This window comes from Psittacula echo (genome assembly GCF_963264785.1).
Source record: "Psittacula echo genome assembly, chromosome: 5".
Lineage (NCBI taxonomy): Eukaryota > Metazoa > Chordata > Aves > Psittaciformes > Psittacidae > Psittacula > Psittacula echo.
The window spans coordinates 16,008,760-16,027,581 of NC_137739.1; the positions used below are offsets into that span (position 1 = coordinate 16,008,760).

Genomic DNA, 18,822 nt, shown 5'->3' on the forward strand with positions numbered 1-18,822 from the left:
TATTCTCACACTAATCTTTAAAGTGCTTTTATACTTTGTGAGTAATAGCAAAATGAGAGTAAGGAATGTACATGTATAATTACAAACAGATATTCAGAGATGCACAGGATAACCAGTGATGTTACTTTGTAATGGCTGCCTAACACTTAAAACTACATGCTCATTTCCTTATTCTCAGGAGTATCAATTGCCTTCATCCTCTCATCACTGAATTTTCAGAAAGCAATGGAAAATTAAAACAGTGGCATTAGTGGAACCTGTTTCATAATTCCATTATCCTTCTTTCTTTCCTAGAAAACTGGAAAGTTTCCTTCACTATGGACAAATATCCAGCCATGAGCCTTAAAGTTTATCCATTTGCTATCTAACACACTAGAGCTGCAATAACATTATGTCACTCAGTAGCTTTAGCTTTGCAGGCGTGAAAAAATGTCCCAAGTTTAGTGGACATGCTACAGCAAGCAAACATAAGCAGACAACTTTCTGATATACTACAGAGATCAACAAGCATGTTGGGGGTCAAACAACTAAAATGTGAAAAACAACCTCAAACTTTCAACCAACAGTTGGAGCTGTGGAGATCTCAGCTCCATCCACAATCACAAACACTGACAGATGCTTCCTTAAGCACAAGGCTATGGGAAACTGATAGGGTTCCACAGCAGAAGAATGCAAGAAAAGCTTCTGGGGTTTGTACAGCACACTCTGGCAGAGGAAGCAAGTCTTGCTTTAGTATTACCCTGTAGGGTTTATAAAACTTACAAAAATTAAACTTTGACTTGCACAGACTTTTCCTATACTTTCATTCCCTTTCATCCATAGAGCTGGATGAATAATTTCTCATTCCCTTCTTTCAAGTGAAATGAAAAAAAGATAAACCTTACCTGGCCAACCTGCTGGAGATTACAATCATAGAATCATAGAATCACAGAATAGTTAGGGTTCGAAAGGACCTTAAGATCATCTAGTTCCAACCCCCCTGCCATAGGCAGGGACACCTCACACTAAACCATGCCACCCAAGGCTCTGTACAACCTGGCCTTGAACACCACCAGGGATGGAGCATTCACAACCTCCCTGGGCAACCCATTCCAGTGCCTCACCACCCTCACAGTAAAGAATTTCTTCCTTATATCCAATCTAAACTTCCCCTGTTTAAGCTTTAACCCGTTACCCCTTGTCCTGTCACTACAGTCCCTGATGAATAGTCCCTCCCCAGCATCCTTGTAGGCCCCCTTCAGATACTGGAAGGCTGCTATGAGGTCTCCATGCAGCTTTCTCTTCTCCAGGCTGAACAGCCCCAACTTTCTCAGCCTATCTTCATACGGGAGGTGCTCCAGTCCCCTGATCATCCTCGTGGCCCTCCTCTGGACTTGTTCCAACAGTTCCATGTCCTTTTTATGTTGAGGACACCAGAACTGCACACAATACTGCAAGTGAGGTCTCACAAGAGCAGAGTAGGGGGCAGGATCACCTCCCTCAACCTGCTGGTCACGCTCCTCTTGATGCAGCGCAGGATACGATTTAGCTTGGTCTGCTTTTCTTTGATATATGCTCTCCAGTGGGCTTGTTAAGTAAGGGTGCACGTTGTCAATTACACCTCCTTGAACAGATAGTGGCATTTTGTTCACTTTAACAATCACTCTACAGTCTTGCAAAACAGCCATTTCTAAGGAACAGTTAAAACACATGTAAGAAGATGTCCTGTGTGGACCACTCTTTTTCCCTGATGCACTTTCTAGGGTGTAAAGATGGTTAGTAAATAAAGTTGATTATGTTAGGCTGCAAAGACTGCTACAAATGATCAGAAAATTGAATAGGAATTATAGGTGTAATACATCTGTTGTGTATTTGTTGCCTTTCCAAGTGGGAGTGGAAGAAGCACATGTTTTATATTACTAGTTACCATTTCAGAAGTAACACAATATATGCCCCTAATTAAAGGAACAAATATTGACAGTAACCATTCAAAAATTAAAGTTAATGGATACAGAAAGATTATATTTGAGGACACAGGGTAACTGACAGAAAGAAACTCCAAACCCAGGTACATTTAAAGTAGCCACATCAGCTATCTGAAAGCTGTTGAAAGACAAGGAGTGAGTGACGTGAATTTGCAACAATGGAAAAAATTTCCCTCCAACAAAATAAAACACAGACAAGTCTTAATCTGATCGTTCATTTATCTGACAGTGGTAAGTCTCTGAAGAGAAACCAAAGAATCTCTATAATTAGTAACACTTAAAATCAGCACTGCTGGAAACCTTGCTTCAGGTCAGAGTAGCTCCAGCAGAGATCCAGATGATTGTGACAGTGATTATAACTGACCCCAGAAATCTTCTGCAGATAATTCCCAGTGAAGTCAATAATATTTAATGGTTTAACATATTGAGTGCTGGGATACGAAAACACTGAAGCAAGAGGGTATACTTTAAATGATGCTATAAAATTCAGAACATTTGTTTAGAAAAGTTATGAATATTGGGGCAAAAAAATCTTACTGATAAACATATTCTTTTTTCCAGGAAGAGAAACCTGTACTAGCACATTTTGTGTTCACAGTTGAACATTATGAGTGCACAGCTGAGGAACAATAGTAAAGGAATGAAAAGAAACTCAATTTTCATCCCTAGCACACCTGAAGAGCATTTACTTGGTTGCATTAACTGAATTTGCCAGTATGCTTCACAAGCTCCTGGTGAAATATAAAGTGGGTTCCTTCTGCTCCCCAACTGTGAGGATCAGAGGTCACTAGAGCCTTGTCCCTGCTATAAGCCCTAAACATTCACTGAGGACAGGTGAAGGTGGCAAAGTAAGAGAAGCTTTTAAGCAATTCTGGTGGATCAACAGCCCTGTATGTTCTTCACAGCAGACTAGAAATTTCCCATGCTATGAACCTGCACAGAGCAAGCGGCCCAATTGCAAAGATAAGAAACTGATGTGAATGAACGTGCTTTGTTCTCTGTGCAATATTCTAAATATGAGTTTCAAAATCACTATTTAAAGTTTCTCAAAGGCAAAAAGTTTTCAAATTATGCCAAAAGAGATTGCTGGTCTTCTTTTAAGGCTGTGCTATTACTGGATGACTTTTACCAGTCAGCTCTGTTGTAATTGCATTCATGATTTTTGTACAAAAGGACATGACCCTTCTCACTGAAGTGGATTAGGACACTCATATATGGCAGAGTCTACATCCATAGCTATGTAAGTAATACAGGCATCTCCATAGTGACTCAAATATCTAAATTGGATTTAGACATCTTATTAAAGTACAAGCCCAAAGGCTACCTCTGTGTCTGCTCCCTTGACAGAAAGCTACTACCATGGCCAATATTGCTTTGCCACACAATCCAGACCATTAGCCATTAACAGTGAAAAGTAATCCAGTGTTGGTGCTTGGTGTTCCACCACCTTTCAAAAACAAATTCTGAACTTTCAAGGATGTGTTTAGTAGTGTTTTATCATCTTTTCTATGGTGGCTGATGCATAAAGACTGTAGAAACTGATGCTGGTCTACACTCATTAGGTCCAAACCTTTAACAAAATATTAATTTTACATTAAATAGTGACTTCTCTAAAATGTTCTTAACTGGCTGTGGTATCTCAGGTATCCCATGTCACCATGCATTTCTGATTAAACAAAACTACAAGATGCCATGCTTAGAGCAGTCTGTACTACGGGAAAGCGTATCTGCTAATGCTGCAAACTGGCTAGATAGAATTCAGGAACAGTACCAGAGTTACATGACGTCTCAGGAAGGCCTGAAGCACCAAAATGTGCGAATCGGGCTCTACAACTTCCAGGCAAAATACAGCTCATGTCTGAGTGGTGAGTAGGCTGTGGGTGCACAAGGAGCTGGGAGGTGGAATGGCCAGGACAACTGAATCCAATTGACCCAAGGGATATCCCATACCGTATAGCATCTTGCTCAGCATATAAAGCTGGGGAAGAAGGAGGAAAGGGGAGGGATGTTCAGAGTGATGGCATTTGTTTTCTCAAGTAACTGTTAGTTGTGATGGAAGCAGGCTGTCCCAGAGCTGGCTGAACATCTGTCTGACCATGGGAAGTGGTGACTGAATTCCCTGGTTTGTGTTGCTTGTATGCACAGCTCTTGCTTTCCCTGTTAAACTGCCTTTACCTCAACCCATGACTTTTTTCACTCTTCTGACTCTCTCCCCAGTTCTGCTGGGAACAGTGAGCAAGTGGCTGTGTGGGGTTTAGTTCCCAGCTGGGGTTAAAACACAATGATAAAACCCAGCAAAAATACTGTAAAAACAGGTCTTTATGTAAGTCGTGGTAACTTTAGACCTTGATCTTCTGTCAAGAGTCTATTACCTCAAAACTCCTTTTGCCAGAAACCTCTTAAGACTCTTGAAGAACCTTAGGCAAGCTAGAATCTGTTTTACCACGTCAGAGGAGTTGCGATACCTTTTTGCTCTCTGGCATCTGTGCGGACTTCAGGAGGAAGGGAGACGAAGTTAGGGCAATTTCCTAATGCATTTACACAGTTCCTGCACCACCACGGGGTGGGTTACTAAATATACTGCACGTACTGGCAATGAGATCACTCCAGCCGCTGGAGACACACAGCCGCGCTGAGCGCTGGACGCCTGTCACCTCGCCTGCACGGAGCCCGGCAGAAAGGCCTGGCCCGGGCAGCCGGTGCTCAGCCAGCACCGCGGCTGCTCTGGGACGGCCGTGGCAGACCTGGAGCACGTTCCACATCGCTGCTCGGAAAGTCCAGAACGGGGTGAGGCGGCAGCTGAGGGGTTTTACTCCCACAGAGGCTGGGGCACGGGCAGCGCCCTCTGGCACCCTCAGGCCCAGCGGGGGGCCCCTTCCCGTCCGGCTGCTGCCCCCTCAAGGCGGGGCTGAGGCTGCCGACGGCGAGGACGGGAAGGGGTGCGTCCCCTCAGGGGATCCTTCCGCCTTCCCTGTACCCCCTGGCTCCGTTCCCCAAGACCCGCCAGATTCCCCCGTGAAGGAGCACGAGGCACCATGCGTCCCCCGCGGCTGTCACGCAGAAGGAAGCGAAGGGCTGGCCGCGGTGGGGTGGGCCTTGCTAAGCAGCTTCCCCGCCCATCAGCCGCTGCTGGCCGGGCCCTGCTCGTCGCCCGCCCATTGGCAGCCCCTGGGCTCCTCCCGGCCCCCGATATAAGGCGGCGCGGACGCGGAAAGAGTTATCGCACCCAGCGGTGGTGTTGAAGGGTGAGCCGTAAGGGGTTGGGCCGTGACCACGGGGGGGGGGGGGGGGCGCGATGGGGCCGATCGCGTGAGGGGGAAAACTGGGCCGGGTGTCGTGCGTGGTGAGGAGCGGGGGGTGTGGGCTGCGCCTTAGAGCGGTCCCGAGGGTTGGGGCTCGAGCCTCGGAAGCAGCGGAGGAATCGCTTGTGCCAACCCACTTTGGGCCGGGGCTGCCCTTTCCCGGGCGCCGCCGCGGCGGGCTCCGCTTTTTGTGTCTGCCGCGGCTCGGGGGAGAGGTCTGCTCCCCGCCGGCGGCGGGCTCGGCTCCGGCCCCGCCTCGCTCCCGAGCGGCGCTGGGCTGCCGCAGGCCTCGCTTGGGCCCGAGCGACCCCCTCCGCGTTCGGGCCCCTTCTGCCGCCCCGAGCTGCCAGCTCGTCAGCGGCAGCCTGGGGCCGTGCCCGCCGCCAGTTGGGCTCCTCTCGGCCCGAGGGGGTCGTCCCCGCCGTAAAGCTTAGTGCGAGAAGTTGGGTACGTGCTGCGGAACAAGTCCGAACTGGCCGTTGTGTTGACAGCCTTGGAAGCTCACGGTAACGTGAGTTGTGCAAAGCGCGTCTAGTTCCTTCCTCTGAGCATCTGCAGTGTTCCGTGGTGTCTCGTGCTCTTCCTTTTCCTGACGTGAATGCAGGTGCAGGCAGTAGATGTTGCTTTTGAATGCACTTAAAGAACTCGGGGCAGCTTGTAAGACTCTTGCCTTAATTAGCAGGCATGTGAAAGAGTCTTGTTTCCCTGACTGCACATACCAGAAGCTAATGGTTGGATGTCATTATGTAACTCTGGAAAGCCAGGAGCAAACGGGACCAATGTGATCCCTCTCCACAGGGGAGGAGCGAGGAGGAAGACTTGCCAGACAAGATCCAAAACCAGTGTGACCTTCATATTTCTAATAAGGTGATTCTGAAACTCCAAGTAGAGGATTCCTAGCCTGAGCTCCTGAGCTACTCAGTACAGGTATGTGATAGGCTCTTAAGGTACTTGCAATCTGAAGATTTGAGCCAAGTATAAAAACTGCTTGAATATCAGAAATGTATTGGTGCTATCTTGCTGCTAAGACAATGCCATTAAAAAAAAACCCAAACCACACATTTGGAGAACTACTTGAGTGTGTAAATAGAAAATGGCTTTCATATCTGCAAACTTAATGTTGCCATCTCAGCAATTTTTCTAATACATCAAGAAATAAGCTGTGCCACAGCATATAAACATCATGTTAGTTCTGGTAACTGAATGTCAGAAGTGACCCTGTTATCTTGTCAGGATATACCTCTCGTTAGTGCTCCATGTGGATGTGACACTCATGGGTACAAATCTAGAGTCTGACATGCTTTGCCGACCATGCGACTTCTTCTGAACCAAACATAGTCTTAACACTAGAAACCTGTTCTGCATAAATTGGCTGACTTGCCTGATGGGCAGGTACAGGAGAAACCTATTCCACTTGCTATGCCTGCTCTTGAAATTGTGTTACTGCATCTGGGAAAATTCCCATACTGCTGCTGTCATCTCTCTTCATCTTGCTGTCTTCTGTAAAATATTAACTTCTGTGTGACTTAGCTTGGTGTGAAGTTTTAAAAGTGATTCTTGATTAAGTGTAAGGTGTTCCTACATCTTCTGTGGAAACTAACTGCTGTTCCCGTCAACACTGTTAGGTATCTGTTGTCATTCTAGTGTTTCTAACAGTTGCTGGCATACTAAGTAGCTGAAAGACTGTCCGTAACTAATTAGGCACAGGAGAGCCTTTTTTAGCTGCCTTCCCTGCCCTTTTATTTCTGCTAACAGGTATAATAAGGGTTGGGAAAAGATTTACATTGAAGGTTTTTACTAATATCTCCGTGCTGTTAAAGTAGTCTCAGCCAAACCCCAGTTTGGGCAGGGTCACTTGGTTTTATCAGAAAGAGGTGGTATTAGCTGTAGTTAATTAAAAATAACAGTGATCTCACTTGTTTTTAAGTGGTGTAGCCCAAGCACCCCCGTATTACAAAGGCCCAAGTCTCTATGGCTGGGTGGTGGGGTGATCTATATTAGTATTTGCTCTTGAAGCCTCTTCCTACAGCTTTGGCTCCTTCATTAACATATTTCTTTTCAGAAACATGCCTTCAGGCATTAACAATAGTAAGCTTAACAGCAAATGTCTATAATCATGAAAAACTTGGTTTAGACACTAATGCCAGCCTTGCACTGAATTTGTCCCTTAGCAGTCATCTGCAATTTAAATTGCCTTTTTGTTTGTCCTTTACTTACCGCTTCTCAATTGGATAATGAAACTTCATAAACAAAGTTTGAGCAGAAGCTAGTATTGGGTAAAAAAGGAAAAGAAGCAGTTATTTATGGAAAAATTTATAGCTGTTTTCACTGCTTGATTGCTGTAAGGACTGTGATGGGCTATTTGCAGTTCCCACCAGGGAATCTGACTAATCTTGCTAATGAGTAAATACGCTTAGATGCTTGCTTTGATAGTAAGTGTGGTGGGAAGGGCTGTAGCACTAGGAACACCACTATGTATATATGGATAGTGTTAGCAATCCCTTTGAAGATAGGTATTCAGAGCTTTTAATGTCTTACAGTAAAAGTGATAAATGAAGGCAATGCTGCTCCTGGTATGCTCATGGTCTTTTTTTAGCTCAGGTATGCTTTCAGGGGAAAGTGAGTGTGAAAACTAGCTATAATCCCATTTAGATCAATTTAAGGGGATCTACAGAATGCAATATTTATCCCATCAAGTGGGCTCTGAAGACAACTGACTCCTGGTTTCAATCACTTGCTGATGGAAAAAGTAGTGAAGTTGGAGTTCTGCATCTAGAAAAAAACACAGAAACCAAAGGCCTCTCTGATAGTTCTTACTAGTATAGTTGCAACATGCAAATATAGTGTGCTAAGGATAGAATTAAGGCTGCAGGAGAGCTTTAGCTCTAGGTGTACCATGACCTAAAGCTAGAGAAATAGCACGACCTAGCAACACCATCAGCTTTCAGTGTCAGAACACTGCAGGTGTTTGAAGCAAAACTATCCAAAGCTAACTAGGTAACAGTGCTACCATCCCAGTTACTATAATGCATTATAGACTACTTGTTTGTGCAATTGTAAATCTGTACCTATGCTCAATACCTGACTTCATATAGTCAGTGAATGAATATAGAATGAATATAGAGTGCTGGCTCCAGGCTCCTTGAGTGAGAAGAAGGGGATATGCCTGCAAGAAGGAATGACTTGTACACACTATCTCATTGAGAAGTGGAGTTGAAGTGCTTAGCAAAAGTGACCTTCAATTTCATCTAGTTGTCCTTTTCCTGGAAGGTGAACATCCATTGAATAACCTTTCCAAAGATATGTAGACTTGTTTCCTCCTACAACTCTTAGCATGAACTATGGTACAAAGATGTAAGGACCTTTCCATATGGAAGTTAGAAAGGGCTTCTTGATGCAGCCTGGTTATCTTCTCACTTGCTTCTGTGCCTAGAGGAAGGGAATTTACTGGGCACTACATCCACAGGAAGTTGGGCTTTTTTCTGTCCTAGAGTTCAAAGGATCTGCTTTAGTTTGGATTCTTAAACAAAAAAGCATTCAGATTATTTTAATGTACAGCATATAGATTTGGCCAAGACAGATCTGTAAGAGGAATCTATAAGTTGCTGTGTTGCACTCAAACTTGGACTGGAAACTTTAAGAGTAAATAAAATCTCATGCATCCTGGAGGTCCTAGTTCTTCATCTCAAACACTTTCTACCTTGACATATCAGTAGGAGAGCTTAATCCAGCTAGAAGTAACTTCATGGTATAAAGAGAGTGAGCATTCATATCTAACATCCTGCCCTCAAGGACAAGTCTTGCAACTTCTGTTCTATTTATTTCTACCACTGTCAACATATCAGTTGCCTTAAAGAGTTCTTCTAGTTAGTTGGTCATATAAATACAAACGACTCATTAGACTGGAAGGATGAGCCTGGTAATATCCTTCAATTGTGTATGAAGTTAGGAGCAAGAGTTCTACAAGGAAAGATAATCTGTCAGTTGTTAAATCTGTCCTTTTGTAAAGGATTCATGTGAAACTATTCTAGGAGGAGCTGCCATGACTGGATTGAATTGCTAGAGCAGAGGATAAAGAAACAAAGCTATCATACCCAGAGCAATAAGTATGTTCTTCCTGGCCAGCTCTGCACCTTGAAACTCTACTTAAACTCCTAACTGGCATCTGCTATGGAACTTCCTATACTCTAGAAGCATCAGCTGTGTGGGAGTTGCTGATGACTGAAGTCACCTGCATGTTGCACTGCAGGTTTCTTCCCTGTGCCTGCTAAGAAATAAGACTGATGGAGACTTGAGTCTAGTCTTCATACAGCTTAACATCAGGATTTCAGAACGGTGGAAGGAGGGGTTAAGTTGCCTCACAACTTCAAGCAAGCAGTAGCAGACTTGCTAAGCAGTAATTATGGTGTTAAGCACAAGTGTCCAAGAAAAGTAAACGAAAATTAAGTACTACACAGCTCTTGACACAAGGACAGCAGTAAGTGCCTGCCTCTCATAACTCCTCTGAACTTCTCCTGTGCATGCATTGTTCAGAAAAAGCACTTTCCCAAGCAGTGGACTTCCTGGTCCAGCTGTGCTCCTTAGGATCCGAAAAGAAATGGAAGTGGCAAAAGCCCAGTGTATAACATCAGAAGAGACAGGGATCTGCACACTTAAAAAACCTCAATTTCTTCCTCAAATAGTAATTTACAGACCTGCTTGTATTTTCCAGGTCAAACTGAGACCACTGTAGTTGGTCTGTGGCTATTAGAAAGGGGAGGGAGAAATACATTTTCCTACAGTCCAGATAGATGTAGGTCCTTGGTTACCCCCACCTAGCATCTAGTTCTTGCTTTCAAACTTGTTTCTCAAGACTGCTTGCAAAAGCCTGTGTTGACCTAGCTATTATGCTGAGGTCTAAACCCTGCTTGCCAAAAGATCTTGCTGATACAGAAGACAGTGATATGCAAAGTTTCATATTTTATATAGCTGATTCTGTCTATTCACTTGAAGTCTGGCAGTGGGGTAGCTTCTGCAACGCTAGTTTCCAGTATTAAAAACTATTTTCTATGTGACAGTAACTGTTTAGTTTTAATGTAAGGTTAAGTGCTGCAACAAACTGCTGTGGAGAAATAGCGCTAGTAGGTTGTCACTGCTGCTGGCAATTAAGGAAGCTGCAGAAGAAGGCTTAATGTGGATGTGGAGTGCCTGTAGCAGAAGCAAGGTAAACCATCTTTTATGCTGATGCTATTTATGCTAGATCAAACAATGCTGCAGTTCAGACATGTCCTGAGGAAAATGAATTGCATGAAAGTCATTCTTAATCACCCTCAGCTGATCACCGTGTTGAATAAGCATTGCAGATCCAAGAAGATGATGGCAAATCACATGCCTCTCTGGCTACAGTAGGCACATAGATGTGAGGGTGTGAGGGGTGGTTAGTTTTGTTTATCTTACATAGGTAAATTTGGTCTGTAGGACTTGGTTGCCAGTATCAGGTATGCTACAGGTTATTGGTTGCTGTAGTTGGTATGACTGGAAATGCAGTCAGCGTGTGCGAGTTATGTGCCAGTAGACCCTAATAATACTCATGCTCAACTTCTCTTTAGTGGATGTGTCCTTGAAATATTTATGTGCATTGGTGCGTCACTCCACAAGACGTAAGGGAATAAACTTAAGTCTCTAGCTTGAGTTTTGTTGGTAAAGATACTGCACTGTAATTGCCTTTGACTCTTTCATGTTAAAATGCTGGTGAGATTTTTAGTGCAATGGCTAACATCTGCAATAACCTAATAGTTCTAACTAGTCAGTTAAGATTGACTTCTTTTGTGGGCTTTGTATGAAGATGCTGCTGTTGCAGCTGAGAGACTAGAACACCAATGGTGAGGAAGAGCCTTTCCTGGAGAGGTATGTGGCCCTTGACAGACTGGCATTTTCAGCAAAGAGAAGACACTCCTATTATTCTATTGCCAATCAGTGACTATGCATCAAGTGAAATGCAGATGCTGTTCTGCACTTGCAGGTGACCTTAGAACTATTAGGGAGTATATCTGCAGTACCTGAAATTGTACTGTAGAGCCCTACCGTGATTTCTGCAGGAGTACAGAGGTAAGATATATTCCTGGTTAGGACTGGCTCTGGTCTGATGTCTTCCATGAGGTAAGAGTGAGGGTAGTAGGAAAGAGAAGGTAATGAATGACTTTTTTCTTATGTCCCAGTTGAAGTGGAAGAATGTAAAGCTACTGACTTTTTAAACAGTAGCTCTGAGATTCAAGGCAAGGTTCATGTGTCTCCTTAAATAGTGTTGCGAATTTGGAAGTGGCAGAAGACATTCCCTACGCGCTTTTTTTTTTCTTCTGCCAAAACTGCAGCAGACGAAGGAAGCTGTGGAGTTTCTCCTTTCTTGTTTTCCTGCCTGCTGCCTCTCCTCCAGTTTCTGCTGCAGTCCTGACACTGTCCCTTGCTCTTGTGGTCTGAAAGCCCACAAGCTGCTCCAAGTTAGAGCAACAGAAGCTTAAAATAATGATCTTCCCCCTTTGTGTTTTGGTAGTCCTCAATAAATCCAGCTCTACCTGCTTCTTAACAAAAAAATGCATATAAAGCAAAATCTGTTTTTATCAGCTCAATGAACAACCAGTTAATTACCATGTAGTCAACCCTTCTAAACAGGCCAGTGTTACAGACAGACTTACAGTAGCACTGCAGCTACTTTAGCAATTAGCTTACCAAACCTGGAACTGTTAGTATATGGACGTTTAAAATTAAATTTTAAGAGGCCCAGACTTCAGACTCTCAAATGTACTGTTTCTGTAGGATTCCTTTAGGAAAACTAAAGGTAGCTGAATTGTGACCTTCTCATGGATTTGAGAGCTCACCCATGACTGAGCATTTGTATTAAATAGTATTTAATGTCACTATACTAAACTGTATAACTTCCATGCAGTCTATTTTGTGTGTCTTGTGTCATCTTCTGTCTCCCAGTAAAAATTGTTACCTCTTAGCAGGCTTGACAAGCACATCAAGGGCTGAAATAAGTTTAGTTTTCATTTGTTTTAGTTTGATGTAGAAACCTGCATCTTCAAAGGGAGTTTAAAAAATAGCTTAAAATGAGTAAGAACTGTAGGAGAGTGAGAAGTGCAAAGCACCAACAGCAAGAGGGTCATGTGCCATTGTGAAGGACACCAACCATGAATATAATGTTGCTGAATATGGTAAAAATGCACAGCTTCATGAAGTGCCTATTTTTTCCACTGCAGGAGTTTGAAGATGCAGCAGGCCTGGTAGTGGGGACAGAAAGAATCTCCTTAAAGAAGTCGTGCGGTCTGAAATATTGGCCATGTCTATTACGGATCATAGCCCCACCACTGGAGTGGTGACTGTTATTGTTATTTTGATTGCTATTGCAGCTCTTGGTGCCTTGATACTGGGCTGCTGGTGTTACCTGCGTCTGCAGAGGATCAGCCAGTCCGAAGATGAGGAGAGCATTGTGGGAGAAGGAGAAACCAAAGAGCCCTTTCTTCTGGTGCAGTACTCTGCTAAAGGACCTTGTGTAGAGAGGAAAGCTAAGCTAACTCCAAATGGCACAGAAGTACATAGCTAACTTGGAGCAACACATGTATATGGACTACGCTTATGATGTGTGTAACTGGCAGAAGAATCTCTCCTGTGAAGAACCTGGTCACATGCATGCTACTCATCACAAAATACCCTGATGAGGATTACATAAGCTTTGTTAGCAACTGCATGCACTGAGAAGTTGCACTTTGCATCAACTGTGTATCCCGATTCCTCTGTGACAGGAGCTGACCCACCTGGCATAATGTCCACTGCTGGCAATGGACATAGTGTGAAGAGACTACTAATGTTTTTTGTTACTTGAATGTTTAGCTGAGCCTATTTTAATGGAGCTACTACTGTAATGTGAACTACTTTACAACTGTGAACTGTAAGTTAGCTGCCAGAAGCTTTTTGCTTTGTGTTCCACAGAATATGGAAATACATGATGCAACTGTACATAACACAAGGACTGCTGAACCACAACTGTAGCTGGGATTCCAGACCTTCAAAACCAAATCTGCAGTTAAAGCTTGCTTCTGCTATTAATTTGAGTGCACAGCCATAAAGTCAGAACTCCTCTTAACAGTTTACTGAACTGATGCAGAGTACCTTCAGTAACATGTTGAGGGGAGAAACAGAGGAGCTACGAGAAAGTGACTTTGTTTAGTTGCAGCTAGGTAGGTTAAGCTTTTGGCTGCTAGAACTGAGTCTTCTAACCATGTAGCTACTGCAAGGAAACTGCCATTTTGATGGATACCAGCCTAGGAACTAATGATGGATCCTGAACCCTTGGGGCCAGTCCAGAAGGTTTCCAGGAGTTTGAAATGGCAGTAGAGCAGGCTTTTCTCTTCTGTAGGTCTGCATGCTGCAACTGCAGAAGTGGTTACTTAAGTGCAACTAGTATGAAGTTTTCCTAGAACTCCTGTTTGTGTACTTAGCAGTTATAGTATATGTTAACAGCCTGTTGTAAAAAGGCATTTTAGTCTACAGTTAACTATATAATCCAGTTAACGTATCTTGTAGATATCTTGTAGTAGTGCAGTTAAATCAAGAGAGTTAAGTTTCAGGCTTTCCTATAAAAACAAATGTTGGTATGGGCAAGGGAGATTTGCTATACAGTTTGTAGAAGTTCTTAGTTAGCAATGGCAAAGTCTTTACAAATAAGAACACCCCTTCCAGATCCTGCTTTGTGCTATAGTAAAGCTATAGGAACTCTAACAAGATGTCTTAAAGAGATTGTCCTGACCTCAAAGCTTTAGCAGGAGGAGAGGGGAAAGGGGAGGAGAAAGACCACCACTGAGCCACCACTGGCAGCTTATGTATTCTAAAACTCTTAGGGTATGCACGCTTGCTTTGAGGCCACTGACCTGTTTTCTGTGACTTTATACATAGCTTCCTTTGCCTACTGAAACTTTTAAACACTTAACTGCCTAGTAAAGAAAAATCCTGTAAATCTGTTCCCTGAGATAAGTTACAAATAATGAAGTTCAAGTTCTTCAGCTACACAGACATTGTTAGACTGGCTTCTTGTACGTGTACATATGGAGTAAGTAACATAAGCCTGCAAGCTTGCTTGAGAACTAACTGTATGCAAGACAGTAGCAGCCTAGCCAAAAGTCTTGTCCCTTTCTTCTGCAGTAAGATGTTGACTTAAAAAGGCAAGTGTAGCAGTAAAAAATAACTGAAGGGTATAATTTGAAGTGAAGTTAATGCTGTCAAGTAACAGAAAGCTCCTGCTGTTGCTTCTTGAATATGATACGGGGTACAGCTTTTTACCCTGCCACATGCTCTTCTGGAAGATACTAGTCTCATGAGACTTGCATGTATAGCCAGACTCATATGCTTGAACTGTCATATTCTAGATCATTTACAAATCAAGAAGAAAAGGATTAATTCAGCAAGACTCCTTAGTTTTCAGTAGAGAACAGTTTACACATGGCTGTTGCAGGTTTTAAGACAGTCAAATAACTGGTATACAAAAGTGATACAAAGTGCTGAAGTTCTAGAACAGCATAGTTGTAGCAAGATTACTTTTGTCCATTCAAGTTCACTTGATTACAACAGATGAAGTATCTCTATTTTAATTCAGCAAAGGAAATGCAGTGTAAAGGACAAACTTCAGAAATCATGGAAAAGTAGAAATCAAAGGACTAATTTCTCTTCTAGCAGCTGTTAAGAGAAAGCCAGTGGAAAAATTACTGGTTCTGAGTCAGAAGTGCTTCACACTGCTGCCCTAAAAATCACAATCTTCAATTTAAATGCCAAAATTTGTAAGTTAGTGCAATAGTAAAGTGCAGAAAGTGTTTTCCATTCTCCTCTTCGCTTTAGATGTGGGTATCTAGTAAGTTGTTCAAGTATACAAAAATATTCCATTTGATTTTTCTTTTTCTAGGTCATGTGGGGGAAGAAGCCTTTATTTACAATGAATTTCAATAAAATTTGCATAAATACCTTCCCAATGCTGCATCATTTTACTTTGTGTAAGTAATCATTCTGTCCTGTTTCCACTACTGTGTTCTGTTTCTGTGGTATCAATATTATAAATCTTTTCCTCTAATGTGTCAGTAGCTGTTGAAACTTCAGAATTATCTTTAGAAAGTGTCTGCTCTGACTGAAGGGGTTCTTTAATTTCATCTTGGCTCTGTAGCTTTCCTTCCCTTGATGCTACCAGGATTCTCAGTAAAGTATTCTCTTTAAGGAGGTTTTCTGATGCATCAGCTAATTCTTGAAGCTTTTCAGCCATTGCTAGTAATTCTTGATTCTTCTGGTTATATGTGGCCTGTAACTGCTCACTGTGGAGCTGCAGAGTCTTGTGCTGTTTTTCCAGTGTGTGTTTTTGCTGCTGTAGTCTATGTTCCTCTCTCCTAGCTTCAGAAAGCTGTGCTTCAAGCTGGTCATGGGCCTGATGAAGGGCAGTGATTTCTGATCTTAACTTCTCAATTTCTTTCTCTAAGTGGGAGATATGTCCTTGCTGTAGAACTGTCTCTTTATGTAGGCATTCTTTGGTACAGGGCTCTGATGAAGAAAAACTTGAGTGATGTAAAATAAATTTAAGAAGATTAGGAAGGTTAACTGAAAAGTCTTCAGGGAACTTCACACTTTGTTCCTTCCTAGAAAAACATAACATGAAAACATTAAGATAGGCAAGCAATGATAAAATTATCTAAGCATCTTCTGTTTTTTCATCAAGAATGGCCAATATAGCAGCTATGAAAAACCTGAACTCACGTAATAAAGATAAAGCACACTGTACTTTCTTTCCATTAACCCTTTTACCTGTACTCCAGTCTGGGTGCTGGAAGCTTCTCTGCACTGCATCAATATTCAGATGTATAAAGCTATCTTGGAAATAATTATTTTGAGCCTATTATATGTCCTATATATGCTATCCTGGAAGGAAGTAGCTTACTGTGTTCCAACAGCAGAAAGATATTGCAAGGAGCAGAAAAGTACTGTTTCCTTTGAAAGAGTAAGCAGTCACTTTAGTAAGCAGCAAGGTCCTCTTGCTGTCAAAACCCCAGATCTTTTTACTTGTTCTTCCTGTCTTTCTTTATGCCACTGATGTGATGAAGGAAGCAAGCCACATAAGTGTGGGTTGGGTGTGGTTTTGTGTTTTTTTTTCCTTTCTGAAGCTCATTATATGGCTGTGAATATGAAGAGGCAGGCCTATTGTTTCTGCAACAGCACAAACTGTTACTCTTAACCTGACAAAGAGTCCAAGCTGCTTCAAGACCAGCAAGTACCAAATTTCTTCCTTAAGACTACTAATCACCAAAAGACACCCACAACCTCCAGCTGTGTCAAATGTTGAAGTTACTACCCCTTTTTTAAACCATGTGTATACTTCTATCGCAAAACCTAGGAGGCTAAACTGTCCTCTGAGGATTAGATGGGAAGTTAACACCTAACCTTCTTGTTCAACCTTTCACTCAGCATATTCCAGTGTGACCTAAGTGCTGCCTCCTGACTCTTGGGGTAGAGAGCGCCTTATTTTAACTGGGAAGCTAGCTAACAGTTTATCACTTTGTATGGTCTTTAGTCTTCACAAAAGTTTATTCTCTTTCATTAGGAAGCCATCAAAACAAAGAAAAGCTTGGTTTACTTTCCTTTGATGGCCAAATTCATACCCAGATGAATTGTATATAGCATGTATTCAGACATGGGTAAATTACCCAAGTAGAGAAAGGATAAACATAAACAAAAATTACTGCAAAGCAAGAAAGCCAGATTCAAGTATAATGCCTAAAGCCTCAAAGTCTACCACTGCTGTTCATGTACAACACACACCATGGACAACACTTATGCCCCCCTGCATGTGACATTACATTTCTGAATTGCTCACACTCTGCATCTGGAACATGAGTTACTCAGTTACCAACTACAGTTGCCTCAAAAATGAATATGGGATATAAACATATGCCAATGACATTTACTGAAAGCTACTTATTGTGTTTCAGGTAGCGGACAGATACTGTACTTTATCAGTAATTAAAAAAAAAACTTCAGCCAGATGAGGCTCCTGTTCATCAAAATTAAGTTATTTCTGGAAGCACAAGCAACATGATTTTTCCTCCCCTGCAGACTTCTAGTGATCAACCAAGTTAGTCTTATAATTAGCATGAGCAGTTTCTGAGCTAACAATCAGCTCCCATCCAAGTTTAATGAACCATAACATGATTTAGGCAAAAAATAGTCTACACTAAAGCAAAACTGACTCATTATACCATGGTAATATTTTACTACATCATCATCCATTCTTACTAATCAAAACCACAGTATGTATCAGAAAAGGTAAAAGGCTATTTAGAGCAAAAAGCAAACCAAAATATTAACAGCATGGGGGGAAAGTAACTGAGAACAGTTGGTTTGCAAAAATTGTCTCATAAGGAGCTGCACAGAGAGCCTTAATATGAGGCCCCATTATATCCAAAATTAATATAATGACTACTCTAGTACTGCTACTGATACTACAGATACTATCAAAACCTAATTTTCTTGATTAGATGCAACAAATTATAAAACACACTGGAAAGGAAACGCAGGACAGAAAACAATGACTAGAGGTGAGGTACCTTGATAAAACCAATTGGAATATTATAAAAACAATCTTACTAGAACTATTAAGTCTGTCACACCAGAGACAGTCTAGAGCTCCTTTACAACACAGACCAGGGCAAAATGAGCATCTATGAAAAGAAAAAGGGAATACCAGACATTGTAGTAACGCAGACTCCCAGCTGAGTTGCTGCTCAACTGACCTAGGGAACACAGAAGGACTGGAACTGAGCTGGAGGAATGTGGCAGAGGGAGTCTGATGTGCACGGCTTACTGCAGGGGAAATGATGAGTTGGAACTTGGGATGATAGAAATGAAACTATTTCTGTACTGAATTAAAACATTAATTTAGAATTGAAAAGCTTAAGGCACAGGTTTAAAGATTTTGTGGTACGTAACACTTCACAGTACCAATAATCTGAATTACCATTTGCTGATGATAAAGAGATCTTGAGGGATAAGGGTGGAAATTTTTATTTTACAATGCAAAGAACCTTTATTATAGTGCTTGTTTTTATTTCCTTGCTAAAAGAACTGTAATTGTGTAAGACTGAGTATTAATCTTTTTAAAAAGAAAAACCAAACCCAAGGTCAATCAAGTCTACTGCACAGGGCACACATGTAACACCAGAACTGTAACTGAAACAATAAATTGAGTGCTTTCAAAAGCTCTTTGCTCTCTTGCACCCAAGGTTTCTTTCTTGTTCCTAGCCTATTTGGGGTTGGATGTACCTGCACTGTTTGTACTGGTACAGATTGGACACAACACAAAGGTTTGACACTGCATTTCAGAATTTCTCCCTGCTGCAGAGGAAGAGTAGGATTCAGGGCCCTCATACGCCATTCCAGCATATGCCAGTCCTAAATGCACTCTCCAGCCCTTTTACATCCCTTCAGAGTTCCTTTTTTTCCTGACTCATCCTTTGTGCCTCTCTATCCCACCCTCCTTTTTTCTGCTTATTTTT

At 42.3% G+C, this 18,822-nt stretch overlaps 2 protein-coding genes across 4 annotated transcripts in view; one reads left to right on the forward strand and one right to left on the reverse strand.

The window, feature by feature from the left end:
• Positions 1 to 5,191: 5,191 nt before the first annotated feature.
• On the forward strand, positions 5,192 to 15,280 carry SNN (stannin). Of its 2 annotated transcripts, XR_013957099.1 has the most exons (4): positions 5,192 to 5,209; positions 6,065 to 6,193; positions 12,502 to 13,190; positions 15,195 to 15,214. XR_013957099.1 is itself a non-coding variant. In XM_080620083.1 (3 exons), exon 3 carries the CDS (start codon positions 12,582 to 12,584, stop codon positions 12,843 to 12,845), a length of 264 nt encoding a protein of 87 aa, XP_080476209.1. In that variant the 5' UTR covers positions 5,192 to 5,209; positions 6,065 to 6,193; positions 12,502 to 12,581; the 3' UTR covers positions 12,846 to 15,280. The 2 variants fall into 2 exon arrangements, 1 of the variants encoding a protein (XP_080476209.1); XM_080620083.1 differs by having other exon boundaries at positions 12,502 to 15,280.
• Positions 15,281 to 15,290: 10 nt separating this feature from the next.
• TXNDC11 (thioredoxin domain containing 11) overlaps positions 15,291 to 18,822 on the reverse strand; it is a gene marked incomplete at its 3' end in the record, with an annotated part of 32,103 nt that continues 28,571 nt past the window's right edge. For both annotated transcript variants that reach the window (XM_080620082.1, XM_080620081.1), the window contains one exon: positions 15,291 to 15,912. In XM_080620082.1, the coding sequence (XP_080476208.1) occupies positions 15,291 to 15,912 (622 nt within the window). The remainder of the gene's footprint in view (positions 15,913 to 18,822) is intronic.

Coding starts and splice junctions, on each gene's coding strand:
- SNN (XM_080620083.1), top strand. CDS start 12,582: ATGTCTATTACGGATCATAGCCCCACCACTGGAGTGGTGACTGTTATT.